This window comes from Volvox carteri, assembly GCF_000143455.1.
Source record: "Volvox carteri f. nagariensis unplaced genomic scaffold VOLCAscaffold_1, whole genome shotgun sequence".
Classification (NCBI taxonomy): domain Eukaryota; kingdom Viridiplantae; phylum Chlorophyta; class Chlorophyceae; order Chlamydomonadales; family Volvocaceae; genus Volvox; species Volvox carteri.
Genome location: NW_003307545.1, coordinates 2,021,893 through 2,035,633, shown reverse-complemented (window position 1 = coordinate 2,035,633; position 13,741 = coordinate 2,021,893). Strand labels below are relative to the sequence as shown.

Sequence of the window (13,741 nt, the reverse complement as noted above, 5' to 3'; positions counted from 1 at the left end):
GGCATGCCAGTGTCGCTGTTAGCGCCACATAGGTATGTCGTATGACGTTCATGACGGTTCACAGGGTCTATTTGCGGCTGTCCTATTGGTGCAGGAGACCATGGTAGGCGCTTGGCTTGGGTGACGTTACCTACCTTTAGCGTGTTTCACCATCTTGACGTATTTGAATATTAACCTGACTTCTGGCAGAAATTCGCAAGACTTAACGTTTGCAACAGGGCTTCATTATGATGACTGTACACATTTTCAAACGACGTGCTCCGAAACCATTTGAAGAGGTGGCGTTGCGCTAGATGCTCTCCATGGATGCCCTACGCAAACTGGCGCGTTCATGGGGTGAAAACACTAGTGAGGTGTTGGGTAGTACACAGTCTTTGCACTACCACCTTCCAGCACCCCAGCGGGCGCATGGGGCACCAAATCTGCGCACGGCAGCGTACTGGTTTTGAAATAGCTTACAGCCTCGGGTTTCCTGCCGGTCGTGCACCAGGAGAGTAAAAAAAGCGCGTTCAGAAAGGGCTGGCTGGGCGTATTGAGGGTGAGCCAAAGTGGAAAGGATTTGACAGGGGGCGCTGAGGGACCCGTTGGATGTCGTATTTCGCGTCTATATGAATAAAAATACCTAAAGAACAGCCTTTAGAACATAAGTTAGGGGCTTATCGTGCAACATTTCAAACAATGCTCGCGTACCGATGGTCATGAAAAACCTGACTACGTTAGAACGCATATGCTGCATGGCTTGCTTTGAAGGGCTACAGATACCTGCCCAGCGCCACGTGGTAACTCCATCCGAGCATTGGGATATACATCGTGGTCGCTGTCACACAGTTGCGAACATTTTTCCTTGTCACACTTTAGGTTTCTAGCTGTATTGGTTTTGGCAGGGTTTTGGGTTGCCCGCATTCCGGGTAAAGATTACTCAGCCAGCACGTGAATTAGATAGGCTGCGATGTCCCAAGCCAGTACAAGCAATTGCTTCTTGGGTTTGTGGGGTAGCGCTAATGGACGTGGGCTTTTCCTATTCTATCGCTCCCTACGGCGCTAGAGAGGAGAGAGGAGAGGAGCTTTTCCGTCCGCTCATCCAGAGTAGACACCAATTGGCGACTTCTGTTTGGAGTACATGCTTATGTATGTAGTCGACAGCCATGGAAAGCAGGAGGCATTGAACACAAGACGAATGCTTGGACCTGGAAAGGGCGGGCGTGAGGGTTTCGGTGCGAGGCGAACGCTGAGAAACCATCCGAAGTCATCAGATACCCATGTGACAGAATTTCTTGATGTAAGATGAACGACCTATTGTAGAATTGCGACGCAAGATTATCAAGCTAGCGTTAGCTCCTAGCCCTTGATATTCGCGAATATGGGTGTCTCCTTGACTGTTGCGTTACTTAACACTTCAACTGGGACATTGCACCAGAAGTTACCTGTACCATAACGGCATCTACACATATAGCGGGACTTGTCCGCTCGAGAACTTTCCTGTGGACAGGACTTGATTGAGGGACACGCTATGTCTTCGTATGGAGTTGTCTGTTAGATTAACAGTCGCCGCGAAATTATCAACTGCCGACTTGTCCTGGCAATCGACGAATGTTAATTCGGAAGGCACGGGCAGCTGGTCAGCGGCTTCGGAAGACCTCCTGGCTACTGGCTGCCGTTTGTATTGGAGCGTTTTCTGCTGTGTCGGTAGCGACAACACCAGGGCTTGACAAGTGGTGCGCGTTCAGTCCTGGCCATCAGACCTCAAGCGCCTGCCTGCGCACGACGGCCTGCCAAGTACGTGGGAAGGGTACACCTTTACCGCATACAATGCTCATCAGACTGATTTCATCAGAAAGGTTCTCCATGTGTTGCCTCAGCTGATCCTGACGCTCCCGCCAGGACCGCAGTCTGTACGACTCTTCCCTTAAAATTTACTTCCTTACTCGACGTTACCGCGCGGACATTCCAGCCACACCCAAACCTCTACCGCATGTTCCCTATTCTGTCCTCTTGTCGCGCGTCCGGTGGCTTCCTGGCGATCGTAAACGTGTCCCCCGTTCACCCTTTCTTCCGTAGACCGTGGACGAGTGGTGGAGCTCCCCGGACCATTGCATCATCCCTGGAGTCCCTGGGGTGTTTCCGTACAGCATCTCCGTGAATGACGTATGCGGCGGCCTAGAGGGCATCACCAGCCTGCCCCTAGCCGACGCCGCCGGCCGTCAGCTTGGTACGGCAGTACTGTTTCGGAGCAACGACGTGCCGTTGCTACACCTGACGGTGGTGCTCGATGCTTTGGACGACGCTGTCGTACTATACCGGCCCGGAGAAATGCCAGGTAGAGGTAGAGGGCATGTGGTTCACGTGCCAATGAGGGAAGCTCAGGCGCCGGAGCATTAATCCTACTTACTTGCAAACGCAACCTGGCGAAGTCAAAAAAGAGCACGTAGTACGTCGTCCTGCTCTGCTAATAGCTGCTGCCAGGAACAAAGTATCGGGTCCCGACTCCGTGTCATGTGTTGTCTTCCAGGTGGGTGGGTTGCAGCCGTTATCAAGTCCCCGGGACCCAGTACCAGCTTTTACCAATCTTACCAGCTTGAGATCGGCTTTCAGTTGTCCTTGTTGTTGTTGTTGTTCTTGTTGTTTGCTGGCAGCCATTCTGTGCTCCCAGGAGAGGGCAAATTCGTGGATGGGTGGATGTATGGATGCCATACCCCGCCGTAAACCACCATCCAACATCCGCACACCGCAATCATCATCCACACACCACGAACGTTCTCTGTTGACGCACGTTGACCCTCGCAGGAGACACGGCCTCGTTGCTGCTGTCGCCGTCCCTCCACACGCACACGGGGAGTTTACGGGGCCAGTACTCCCTCCTCGTACGGCAGCCCGCGCCGGCCGCGGCGGTGTCGATGGCGGCAGCGGCAGCCGGTACAGCAGACCCCGCTGCAGCCACGTCCTACAGCTGCTTCACGTGGTCGTTGGACCTGCGTTCAGTCTGCGACCCGCGTACGAGTCATCAGGTCGGTCTGGAGGACCTCATCGGAGGCGGCGGAGCTCACCCGTGTGCATGTCGAGACGGCATGGAGGGCTTCAGCTGCCCGCCCCTGGACCTGTCGCGTCTGGCAATGTTGTACTTTTCGTTGCGGGTAAGGAAGCGCCGCAGGAAAAGCTGCAGCATGGTGTTTGTTGCAGCTGGGTGGTTGGGGTGGATGGGGTGGATGGAAAACTGACGACGGTGTGTGCGTGTGTGTGTATGTGTGTGTGTGTGTGTGTGTGTGTGTGTGTGTGAGGGTGAGAGAGGGAGAGAGTGGGGGAGAGAGAGTGGGGGAGAGGGAGTGGGGGGGAGGGAGTGGGGGGGAGGGCCCGGGAGAGGGAGAGTGAGGAAGAGGGAGTGGGTGCTATCGTCTAGTATTGGGGGGAGGGTACAGAGGGTGCTGAGTGGATTTGTGGGGGTGGTGGATCGGTTGGTTTGCCTAGGGAGGGTTTCATCATCATATGGGATTTGGGTCGGCTGCGAATAAAACATCTGATCTGGGTCGATCTGAGCCGATCTGGGCCGATCTGGGTCGATCTGAGCCGATCTGGGTTGATCTGGGTATCATCTTGGTTCCTCATTGTGATGCGGGTCGACTATGGTAGCGCCAATTCACGGTTAAAAACGGACACGTGAAACAAACATGATCTCTTCTCGTGTCCTTCCCGTCCTTCCCGTCCTTCCCACCACCGTCACCGTCACCGTCAGCTCAACGTGACGCTCACTCAGCCCCACGGGGCGGGATGCGGTCTGGAGGAGGGCCGCTCCGTCACAATCACCACACGCTTTCCGTCCACTGCTGTTGATGGCCCCGCGGCGGCGGCGGCGGTGGTGGCGGCGGCGCCGGCGGCACCCAGCGGCGGTCCAATTCGCAGCGGTTGCTGGGAGCCCTCGGCACCGCCGGCGCTGGAGGCAGTTGCAGTTACAACACTGGCGCGGCGGCAGCGGCGGCTGACGCATGACGGGGTGCCAACGTACCCGCCGCCGCCGGCGGCGGCGGCGACGCCGGCAGTGACGGTGACGGAGGCCGTTATTATTGTACGGAGCCCGTTGACGGCGCTGGTGCAAGCTGTGCAGTGCTCCCAGGCTGTCTTACAATTATATCCCCTTTACGTGACAACGGCAGAGAGGTAGGCGGCGGGTGCTCGGACATTCATCTCTAATACTATACATACATACATACATACATACATACATACATACATACACGTGCAAACACACACATACATATATATTCATGAATATACATGTACATGTATATATTGTTTCCCACTCGGCCCGGGCCGTACTTCTGTCTGCCCCTGCACCCTATGTCACCCCTTCCTCGTCACACCCCTTCCCCCTCCCCAATCCCCCCTCCCCCCAACCCAATCCAACCCCCAAGCTAACCCCTCCCCACTAAAACACGCAACCCTTTTGCACTGCAGCTTCTCCTGCTCGCTCCAGAACCGTCCGCAGGGGGCCGGCACCGAGCTGGCTTTCCGGCTGACCTTCCCCTCCAGCACCGGCCTGACGGGCTTCAACGGTAGCATGGCCAACAGCAGGTGGGTACCAACGGCGTGTGTAAAACCCAGTCCTCCTCCCCCTTCCCCCGCCGTCAGCGTGTAGTTCACCTCGGGGCCTTCCTTTGTCTTTAACCCGGGAAACAACCTACCTAACGACAAACAACCTAACGACCTTCCCGCCATACACCCCTCCCACCTCCCTTCCTTCCCCCCTCTTCCCCCTCAACGCGCAGGTCGTGGGAGGGGCTGCTGGGTGCCATGGCGGTGGGTTGCGGCTCCCTGGGCACGTATTCGGATACCGCTGGGGAGAGCTACAGCGTGTGCGGGGATGCCGCCCAGGCCGCGAATTGCAGGTCCGTGTACGTGTCTGTGTTTGTGTGTGTGTGGAAGGGGGGGAGGGTGCATATGTGTGTGTGTCGGTATGCGTGTCATTTGCCTGCGTGTGTTTGTGCATGCGTGTATGTATGTATGTAGGTGTGTAGGATGGGCATGTGCGGCCTGTAGGGGGGCCGGGGGGCTGTAGCATGCGACTGCCAATAGATAGGTGTGTCCATGTATCTCTCTGCAAATGGAAATTTTACCCTCCTCCTGCGGTTTTCCGTCTGCCGTCGTCAGCGTCAGCGTCAGCGCCTGTTTTGTCGCTGTCCCGCTTGCCTCGCCTCCCCCCGATCGGGGCTACCGCTCTAAAGGCACGTGCAATATTGAATATGTCGACCGCCCGTATGCCCACCACAATCTCAATACAACCGAATTGGGTCTTGCCGTTGCCGGCCCGCTCAGTAGCCACTTAAAACTTGGGTAGGGCAGTCCGTGTGCTTATTATCATCATTTGAGGATGATAACATAGTGACTCATCATCTTGTACTAAAGACCCTTGGGCTTCGCATTCGACAGCGCAGAAGCCATCCGGGCTGCACGCGGGAGGGGAACGCAGGAGGACATTATGCCAACATCGATCGTTTTTCATATTTTGCGCTGGGTGTGTTGTGTGGGTGTGAAAATTCCGTGTGTATTTCAGGTTTGTGATGCCCATGCTGCGCTGCATGCCGCCGCCGATGCCGCCGTCGCCACCGCCGCCGTTACCCCCTTCGCCATCGCCGCCGTCGCCGCCACCACCGCCGCTGCAATGTGTAGCTGCAACGAGCATCTTGAAGCTGGGTGCCGTATTTCCGTACGCCACGTGCGACTCCTTGCTGAGGCTGAATGACGTCATCCTGTTGCCAGGTATGTGTGAGGGGATGACGGCAGGGGAGAGCACGGGGGACATATACACACATACATACGCACACGCGCATACACTCGTCTGGGTGTCACTATTATTGCTTGCCACTACTGGGGCGCCGTGACCTGATGACACGCACCCGTACATGCACCCGTACATGCACCCGTACATGCACCCGTACATGCACCCGTACATACACACACACGCAGGTGCCTCTGCCGTAGTTCCCTTCAGCTGCGACATGGGTAAGGATCGCAACAGCGTTTCAGTGACGGGGGTGCTGGCCTCCAGTGCGGACGTGGCGGCATTCCTGGCCAACGCCAACATCACTCGTAAGTGAGGATGGCGCTGTAAGGAAGCGGCCGGTGCTTCATGTGCCGGTAGTGTGTTTGCGGATGAAGAGGCACAGCCCGACGGTGGGAGGCGGCGCTTAGTTATGGCATAGTTCCGTACTTCTTGACGTATCCTAGCCTATCCTCCTTGGCATCAGGTTCACGTGGTTCGTCCTCCCCCCCGTCCTCCTCCCCCCCGTCCTCCTCGGCGCTTTCCCCTCCCCCGGCCCGATTGTGTGGACTGCTCGTACGATGGTCGTACGGTGGATGTCTTTCCCTGAGCAATCCGAGCGAGGCGCACTGTCCCCACCAGATTTGATGTCCCTCTCCACTCCACTTCCCTTTCTCCCCCCCACTACCCCCCCGCTCCACTCCACTCCCTCAGCCAACGTGGAGACGCTGGCCAGCTTCTTCAACCTCTCCTGCGGAGACTCCCTCGTCGTGGACGCCAGCACGTGCGTTGGACCCACGGGTCGTATCGTGTACACAGGCCAGGGCTTCCCGGCCAACGTCTGCCGCCGCCGGCCGCCGTCGCCGCCGTCGCCGCCGCCGCAACCCAGCCCTAACCCGCCGTCTCCCAGCCCGCCGCCACCCAGGACTTGGATCTACCCGCCGTATCCGCCGTACTCGCCGGATCCGCCGGATCCGCTGTACCCTATTGATTCGCCGCCACCGGTGTCGACGGCGCCGTTGGCGCCGTCAGCGTTAAGCCCGCCGCTACTGAAGGAACCGTCGTCGCCGTCAGCCTCGCCTCCCCCTTCCCAGCCGGTACGTGGTGCTAGGGGTGGTGCTCCTAGGGGGTACTGCGACGTCCCGGTGTGGTGCGGGGCCCGTACCGTACCCGGCACCACCCAGGGGGTTTTAGGGATAGGCCTTTCCGCGGACTCAGCCCTGCGGTGTGGGGAGGAAGCTATTTGGCAGGTTGCTGCTAGTGCTGATGCTGATGCTGATGCCTCATTGGCTTGTCCATGTATGCCGTACAATACATGTAAGAGTGTTTTTGTGTTTCCTGACCGTGCTGACAGCGCATAGGTTCTGTTAATGCCGGCTTTGGTTAGGGGGGTGTGGGTTCATGTGAATTGCGTGTGACGGTTTCTGTCGTCTCCCTTTAGGAGACGTCTCCTAAAGGGAATGAAAATCGAAGGGGGGTTTTCATCCCTGATGGAAACCTTTTAAAAACCTGCGTTGGGAACCTTTTCAAATCGACACGCGTGGGTCATTTCATCGTTGCCGGGATGTATGGTGACCCTTTTTCTTGTCTCTTCGCTTCGGCAATTTGCTGACCCCCCGGGTCGCTGACTGCGAAATCTCCTCTCCTGGAGCTCCCCTGGGTTTCTCTTCTTTTCCCGTCGGACGATGTGGTCACTCTGTCGCGCTCACCGCTCCCGTTCCCGCAGCCTCCGGACCTGCCGCCGCTGAATCCGTCGCCGCCGCCGCCAGCGCTGCCTCCGCCGCAGCAGCCACCAGGCTTACCGCCGCCAAGCTCACCGCCGCCGCTAAGCCCGTTGCCGCCAAGCCCGTCACCGCCACCGCCACTGCCGCCGCCGGAAGAGCCTGCTGCTCCTTCCCCTCCACCGTCTCCCCAGCCGCCTCCGCCACAACCACCAGGCTTGCCTCCGCCGAGCTCGCCGCCGCCGCTCTCCCCAGATATCCCTTCACCACCGCCGCCGCCACCGCTGCTACCGCCGCCGCCACCACTACCGCCACCGCCACTGTCGCCGTCGCCGCCTTCGCCGCCGCCGCGCACTCCCGATTTACCCCCCCGCCCGGCGCGCCCGCCGCGCCCGGCGCGCCCGCCGCGCCCGCTACGACCCCCTCGGCCAGTAGGCACGCGTCGCTTGGTTACCGCGGTTGAGTCCGCTGACGTGACCACACTTGTGGAAGCCGCTACTACCGCTGCAGGTACAGCTGCTTCAAGCAACAGTGTCCATGTCAGCAGCAACAACAACGACGACGATGGCAACATTTAATGACAAAAGCAGCTCACACCCACCTACTTACCTAGCTGTAGGGTGCCAAATGTGCAGGTACGGCAGAGCTTTGCATGGCTGCTGGAACCTTCCGGAATCTTTCAGAAGAGGGCGTCAGGTCTTATAAAGGGAAAGTCCACCCAACGTCCCAGTGGCTGAGACGCCAGCCCTCAATCAGTCTCGACCCACATTCTCTGGCCATCCTCAATACAATCAAAAATCCACTTCGTTGTTATTAAGATAAACATGGTTAAGGTAGAGCGAAGAAAGCATGGTGCAGCGCGGTGAAGCTGTTTTCTAAACGGACTAAACTTATTGTAGGTTATAAGTAAGGGCCATTACATACATTACAGCCGTTCCGACGGGGACAGAACGTTGGCGGATCCAATCCCTTTTCTCACTGCAGCAATTCCACCTGAAGGTATTCAGAGCAATAGGCCCCTAGTTGTAAGAATTTATGGCCTAGGGTATGTGGAAGTACGGCATGATGGATATGACACGGGGATTACGGCGTCTGCGGTGCTGTAGCGCCTTCCAGATGTTCGCGGCGGCAGCTGACGCTGAGAAGCGCGTGGGGACTGCGATGGGCCTTAAAAAGGAGGGTCCTAAGAAGGACGTAAGCCCGTAAAGTCTCCGGACACCCTCAGTGGTTGGGGGTGGCGGATGGAGGGGTACAAGCAAGAAGGCGGGGAGTGTATATCAGGGGTTGCACTCCCCCGGGGGTATTCAGGGGAAACGGTGTTGCCAACTTGATAGCGGAGTGCTTCTTTAGGCAATAGATGTCTTTCGTTTCACTCGCGAAACAAGCATATTGCCAACACGATGGCGTGGTCTTGTGGAACGGCCACAAGAGAAGGACCGCGGACTGGCCGGGCCCGCGACTTTAACAGTCATATCATGCCCAATCGTCTGTACAGAAATGTGCCGTTACTGTTTTTGTATCTTACCGTAGAGTGCTACTGCGTTGGCACGTCTTTATTGGTTAAACTAGCTTATTTTTGGTAAAAGCAGGCTGGCTGCATTTCCGCATTTCAATCGCAGGTGGCGTATTCATTCCTGTGCGGGCGATTGTTGGTTGACCAGTATGTCAATGGTGTACGACAGAGCGAGCGAGGTGCCTGATTATGGCTTTTTATGTGCGTGCGTATCTTTATTGTAGATGTACGGTGTGCGGGGTAACTGCAAAGGTCAGAATGTTGGTGGATTTTCTTGAACGGTTTGCATGGGTTTTTATGGTTTCGGGCCCGTGTAGGTGGCTGTGTGTCGGTGATCCGCGTCGAACTGTCGGTGTTGGTTGGAGGGACTTGCGATTTTCGTGTCCTCCAAGGTCCAACACCTATGGCCACTATCAGGTCGACCAGTTTCTTATCGCGCCGAGGCGGGTGACCTGCAAATGAGATTTATGGTCCTGCGGTAGGGTGGTTGCGCTCACGATTTACCTTTGTGGTGGCAACGACTCGATGGGGTCACGTGTTGGTGGTCCTGATGGCGATCGACTTTTGGGAAGCGGTGCCCGTATAGTCTCTTTCCAAGAGCGGAGGTGTATGGATGTCCTTCGCTTTGAAAGATGCCGTTTTCTCTGCGCAAGGTGCGGTTTTGTACGATGATGACAAGTGCGCAATCACTTGTTTGCCGTGTAACCGCGCGGCCCTAGGAGGAGGCAAACGTTTGCAACCTCCGCGGCAGGCGAAAATGCAGCACTCTTTCCTTCGTTTCCATCCCCTCCTAGATTTAATTAGGCTATGTCCGTGGACAGGCAATCAGCATAATTCGGGATTAGGAATTGGACAGGTTTGCTGCCTTTTGTGGGATTGTGTTCCTTCCGTCACATCCACGTCACGGCATCATGTCTCATACATCTCCCCGTCTTTCCCCCCGGATAGCTCTCCCCTGCTCAGCAAATAGCGAAAAGGTGGTGAAATTCCGTCATGTACGACATATTTGAAGTCCCATACAAAGTAGTAGTGCGTCACCATCTGGCACAGGCACATTGCCCATCTTCCCATACTGGAGCACACTATGGTACTAGTGTGGGAAGCACGGGGGCCTTAACAGATATTGAGACGCGGTGGTGCCGTGTGGTGCAAGGCCTGAGTAATTAAAACCTGAACACGCCTTTAGCAAATGTAATCAGCCTTGCAGTAAGTATATTGTGCCGCCTCCTTGTAAGAAGTCATTTAGGGTAGGGGCTTATCAGCAGGGCCTTCAACGCGCAGGCCGCATCCTCCACATCCTTGTCCGTTGCGAGGCCCATGTCGTGCAGCTTCATGATCCTTCCAGCTTGAGCACGAGGGCGCACTGCTCCGACTCACGCAGCTCCCAATCCTTGTTCTCGTTCGTCTCACTCAGCTCCTGCTCCACCAGCTTCATCAGGGCGTCCGTGAGGCCGCCGATCTGCACCCAGGGGATGAATGCGAAGACACTGTTGTCATGGCGGAGGAGGTGCACACCACCCACATGTGCGGATACACGTGTGGTACTTCGGCCGCAGGGCGTCACACAGCAGAGACGTGTTCCGTGCCGTAGGAAAGCTGGACGCAAATACATAATCTGGATAGCGGGTCAGCACGAAATGATTGCACAGGTCCGTTGGATAGGCCTGGATGTACCATTGGCGACTAATAAACCAGGAACTAGTGGGGGCTCTGCTGGGCCGTGTCGTAAGCGTTTGCACAGAGAGCTAGCAGCGAAGCAACCTGAGCACGGTTTATTACACTTAATTAGGCGGATAGCTCTCAGCAGGAGCTTTAAGGACACACATAAACAGACGAGTCGTGCAGATCGTACGGTTTGTCCCAAAACTAGTACGTAATAGGGCTGACTGAACTTAACTGGAAATGGCACTATTCCTCAACACTGCGCCTTAATTAAGACTTTTTGGTGCCTTCCTTGGCGGCCGGTTTGCCTTGCGTCTTGTGCACAGCTTCTTTCTCCCGCGCGTATTGAAGTCGCGCCTCTGCCATAACCTGCGCGCCAAGGTGCCCGAGAGGCGTGGGCCCGCTTGTTGGCGTGCGCGTATATCAATGCATGCCACAGGCGTGGGACGATTCTGTTGCAGCTGCCAGGATTAGCACGGGGACCCTGGGGTTTTAGGGGAGCAGATGCACTGATGCTGTTCCTACAACCCTTAATAGTGAGCATATGCTAGGAACCGCGTCTTGGAGGCGCATCTCGGTAGCTCCTTCCCCCGATAGATGATGTCCATTTGATGCTGTCGGTACAACTATGGTCTTCAATTGTATGAATTGGGTTCAGGCACACGAGCCTTAACATATACGTACACACACAGATACCACCTATTGATTCCGTGAAACTCATTGATACCGTGTGTCAACCTCGAAGGCCCCACAATGGCGTGTGATGTGGTGCGCTTTTGGTGCACGTACCTCTAGAAAGGCCTCCGAGGACGCCTTCAGCGTCATCCGTGAAGCTACATCATAATCAGGCTCTCCCTCTTCGTCCGCTTCGTCGTCCGTTAGCCCGGTGTGCTCCTCTCCTCCTGCAAACCGGTTTCTAGTTAAAGCACGAAAACCCAACCCAGGGCTTCTCGCAACGGGGACACAAGAATTACAACGGCATGTTATACCTTGATGCACTTTCTTTATCGAGATTTCCTTCGAGGCTCGCTCCTGCAGATACCTGAGCGAGTAACCCGCAGGCGGAGGATGTCAGAAAGGTAGGAGGCAAGCCTATCACCATGAAAACATAGTCAAAACTTCGTAAGGCTCTGCAAGTATTACTTGTTTATTTTTTGTTCCAATTGAGGGTCTTTCGTCGCGGCCTCCCCATCCTCTTCATCAAATAGAAGTGTGCCTTGATCTGCTTTGGGCTTAGGTGCTTCCATGTTACGATGCGACTGATAAAGAGAGAAGCGAAAACCAATAACAGGTTTCTACGCTAACGAAGGAGCCAGGTTTCTACGAATGTTGGCAACTTTCATGTAAGCTTTATCAGACGTTCTGTTTAAGTAAGGAATTGACGAATAGAGGCGTGGAAGCAACGCTGTTCAGTACAAACCGTACGGCAAATTGGAAGCAAAAACATACCGAAAAAAATCTTGAAGCAAGGGTTAATGAAGGACGAGTTAAGCCACATGTTTGTATGCCGGACTACTACTAACCATGCTATCTATAGGCTCTTCATGGTCTTTAGCTCGGGGAGCAATTAACTCCTGTCGGCAAAGCAGGACGGCTCTGACCATCCTTACGCCTGGTGAGCATAAGCACAATCGTCAGTAGCATCATTGCTACTCCTATTTCCCTAGTGAAGGACTCGGTTCACACCTACGCAACTCACCACGAATACTGTCAGGTCCACGGCAAGGCCACGGTTACTCATGCCAGTTGTTCCAATACCGTGGGGATTGCTGGTCTTTTTCCGCTGCCGCCGCGGGGACAGATAACGTCAAAAGCAAAAGTCGCGCCTATCCGACGGAACCAAGGGTCGGAGTTGGGGTGGTGGTGTTCCGCACGCAGCCGGTACAAGGTCAGGACCCAGAGGTAGGGCTACGCACACACTTTAATCTCAAAGTGCAAAAGCCTAGCTTAGAAGTTTTCCGAATAGGATGTAATAAATTCAAAATTGAATCTACAGTATTGCGCCATGATGCGAGCTGCTCCTTGTAATGCAGCGCAAGCCCTGATCGTACATTTATAAATCTCTGCTGTAAGGTGTCGCAACCTGCCCAGTCGCAACAGATACCCTTCTTACCTCCCTGTGGGCCTCACATGGCCTTCGTTTTCTTGTCCAGTCCAGTTTCTTCTCCGCCTTCTGCAGCGGCACAAGCACCAGCAGCAGCACTCTACTGGCCTTCATTATCATTCTGCACCCACTCCTCCTCGCGCTCCGCTTCTTGTACAGATATTGCTCGTACGGCGCGCTAAGGAGCCGGACAAGGGCCGTTGGTGCTTTCCAGGCGGATCGCTTGAACTAGGTACGTGCCGGCAACCACCCCGATTCCATCTTCCCGCCGTACATATTCTCAAGTTCCCGCCGTACATTTGATTGGATGCATGTGTCAGGAGCCGTACTTGCTCCTTACGCAGTTTCTTATCTGTCTGGACGCCTCTGTCTGGACCCCTGGACTTCATAGCATGTTTGTATGTATGTCAGTCGGATGAGCCAGACACTCATTGCTGGTCCTCCTACGACCCACGGATCACACGCGCCAATGTTTGGCAACGCTCCACCGCTTACGGCACCCCTACCTTCCTCCTATGCAGCAGTAGGGCAGTGAGATGGCATCAGATGACATCCCGCCCCGCGATCCTCCCAAGCGATCCTATCGCGAATTGGTGCCGTTGGTTCGGATTGTTGCCCGGTGGTTATAAAACCCGGCTGCTAACCCGGTGGGCCCCCACGTGCGGCCGCTTGCGGCTTTCCTGTATGTGTGTGTATGTGTGTATGTGCTAACTGCGTGAGCTTAGGTGAGACGCTGGCAGCGTGTGCGGCTCGGGAAGTGGCGGAGGAGGCGGGCTTGCGGCTGCACGGCGCGATGCCGGATGGCGCTGCTGCTGCTGCTGCTGCTACTGCTGCTGCTGCTGCTGCACGTACCAGCAACGGACGCGGCGGCGGATTAGGGGAGACTGAACTGCCTGCTGCCGGCGGGCGGGGCGCGTTGAGCTTGGTGGAGATCGGGCCGACGCCCTTCGCCGCGGTGGATGTCATGTCGCGAGACCCGGATGGCAAGATCC

The 13,741-nt window shown here is 55.9% G+C and overlaps 2 protein-coding genes across 2 annotated transcripts; one reads left to right on the top strand and one right to left on the bottom strand.

Moving 5' to 3' along the window:
- Positions 1-34: 34 nt before the first annotated feature.
- VOLCADRAFT_86009 (uncharacterized protein) lies at positions 35-10,597 on the top strand (the record flags this gene model as incomplete). Its single annotated transcript, XM_002946048.1, has 14 exons — positions 35-103; positions 491-538; positions 2,059-2,317; positions 2,785-3,131; positions 3,728-4,149; positions 4,447-4,563; positions 4,758-4,877; positions 5,723-5,748; positions 5,956-6,078; positions 6,464-6,846; positions 7,981-8,105; positions 8,577-8,664; positions 10,398-10,507; positions 10,540-10,597. 14 exons carry the CDS (start codon positions 35-37, stop codon positions 10,595-10,597), a joined length of 2,295 nt encoding a protein of 764 aa, XP_002946094.1.
- VOLCADRAFT_127382 (uncharacterized protein) lies at positions 10,133-12,011 on the bottom strand. The gene is made up of 5 exons (XM_002945689.1): positions 11,789-12,011; positions 11,635-11,687; positions 11,435-11,547; positions 10,881-11,014; positions 10,133-10,442 (listed from the first exon to the last, which is right to left on the bottom strand). Exons 1-4 carry the CDS (start codon positions 11,890-11,892, stop codon positions 10,916-10,918), a joined length of 369 nt encoding a protein of 122 aa, XP_002945735.1. The 5' UTR covers positions 11,893-12,011; the 3' UTR covers positions 10,133-10,442; positions 10,881-10,915.
- Positions 12,012-13,741: the final 1,730 nt, after the last annotated feature.

What these genes read in the sequence shown, in the direction of transcription:
- VOLCADRAFT_127382 (XM_002945689.1), bottom strand. Translation starts at nt 11,892, where the DNA reads ATGGAAGCACCTAAGCCCAAAGCAGATCAAGGCACACTTCTATTTGAT. An exon ending in TTGGAACAAAAAATAAACAA is followed by an intron (nt 11,688 to 11,788) that starts GTAATACTTGCA and finishes TTACTCGCTCAG; the next exon opens with GTATCTGCAGGAGCGAGCCT. An exon ending in CCTCGGAGGCCTTTCTAGAG is followed by an intron (nt 11,015 to 11,434) that starts GTACGTGCACCA and finishes CTTGGCGCGCAG; the next exon opens with GTTATGGCAGAGGCGCGACT.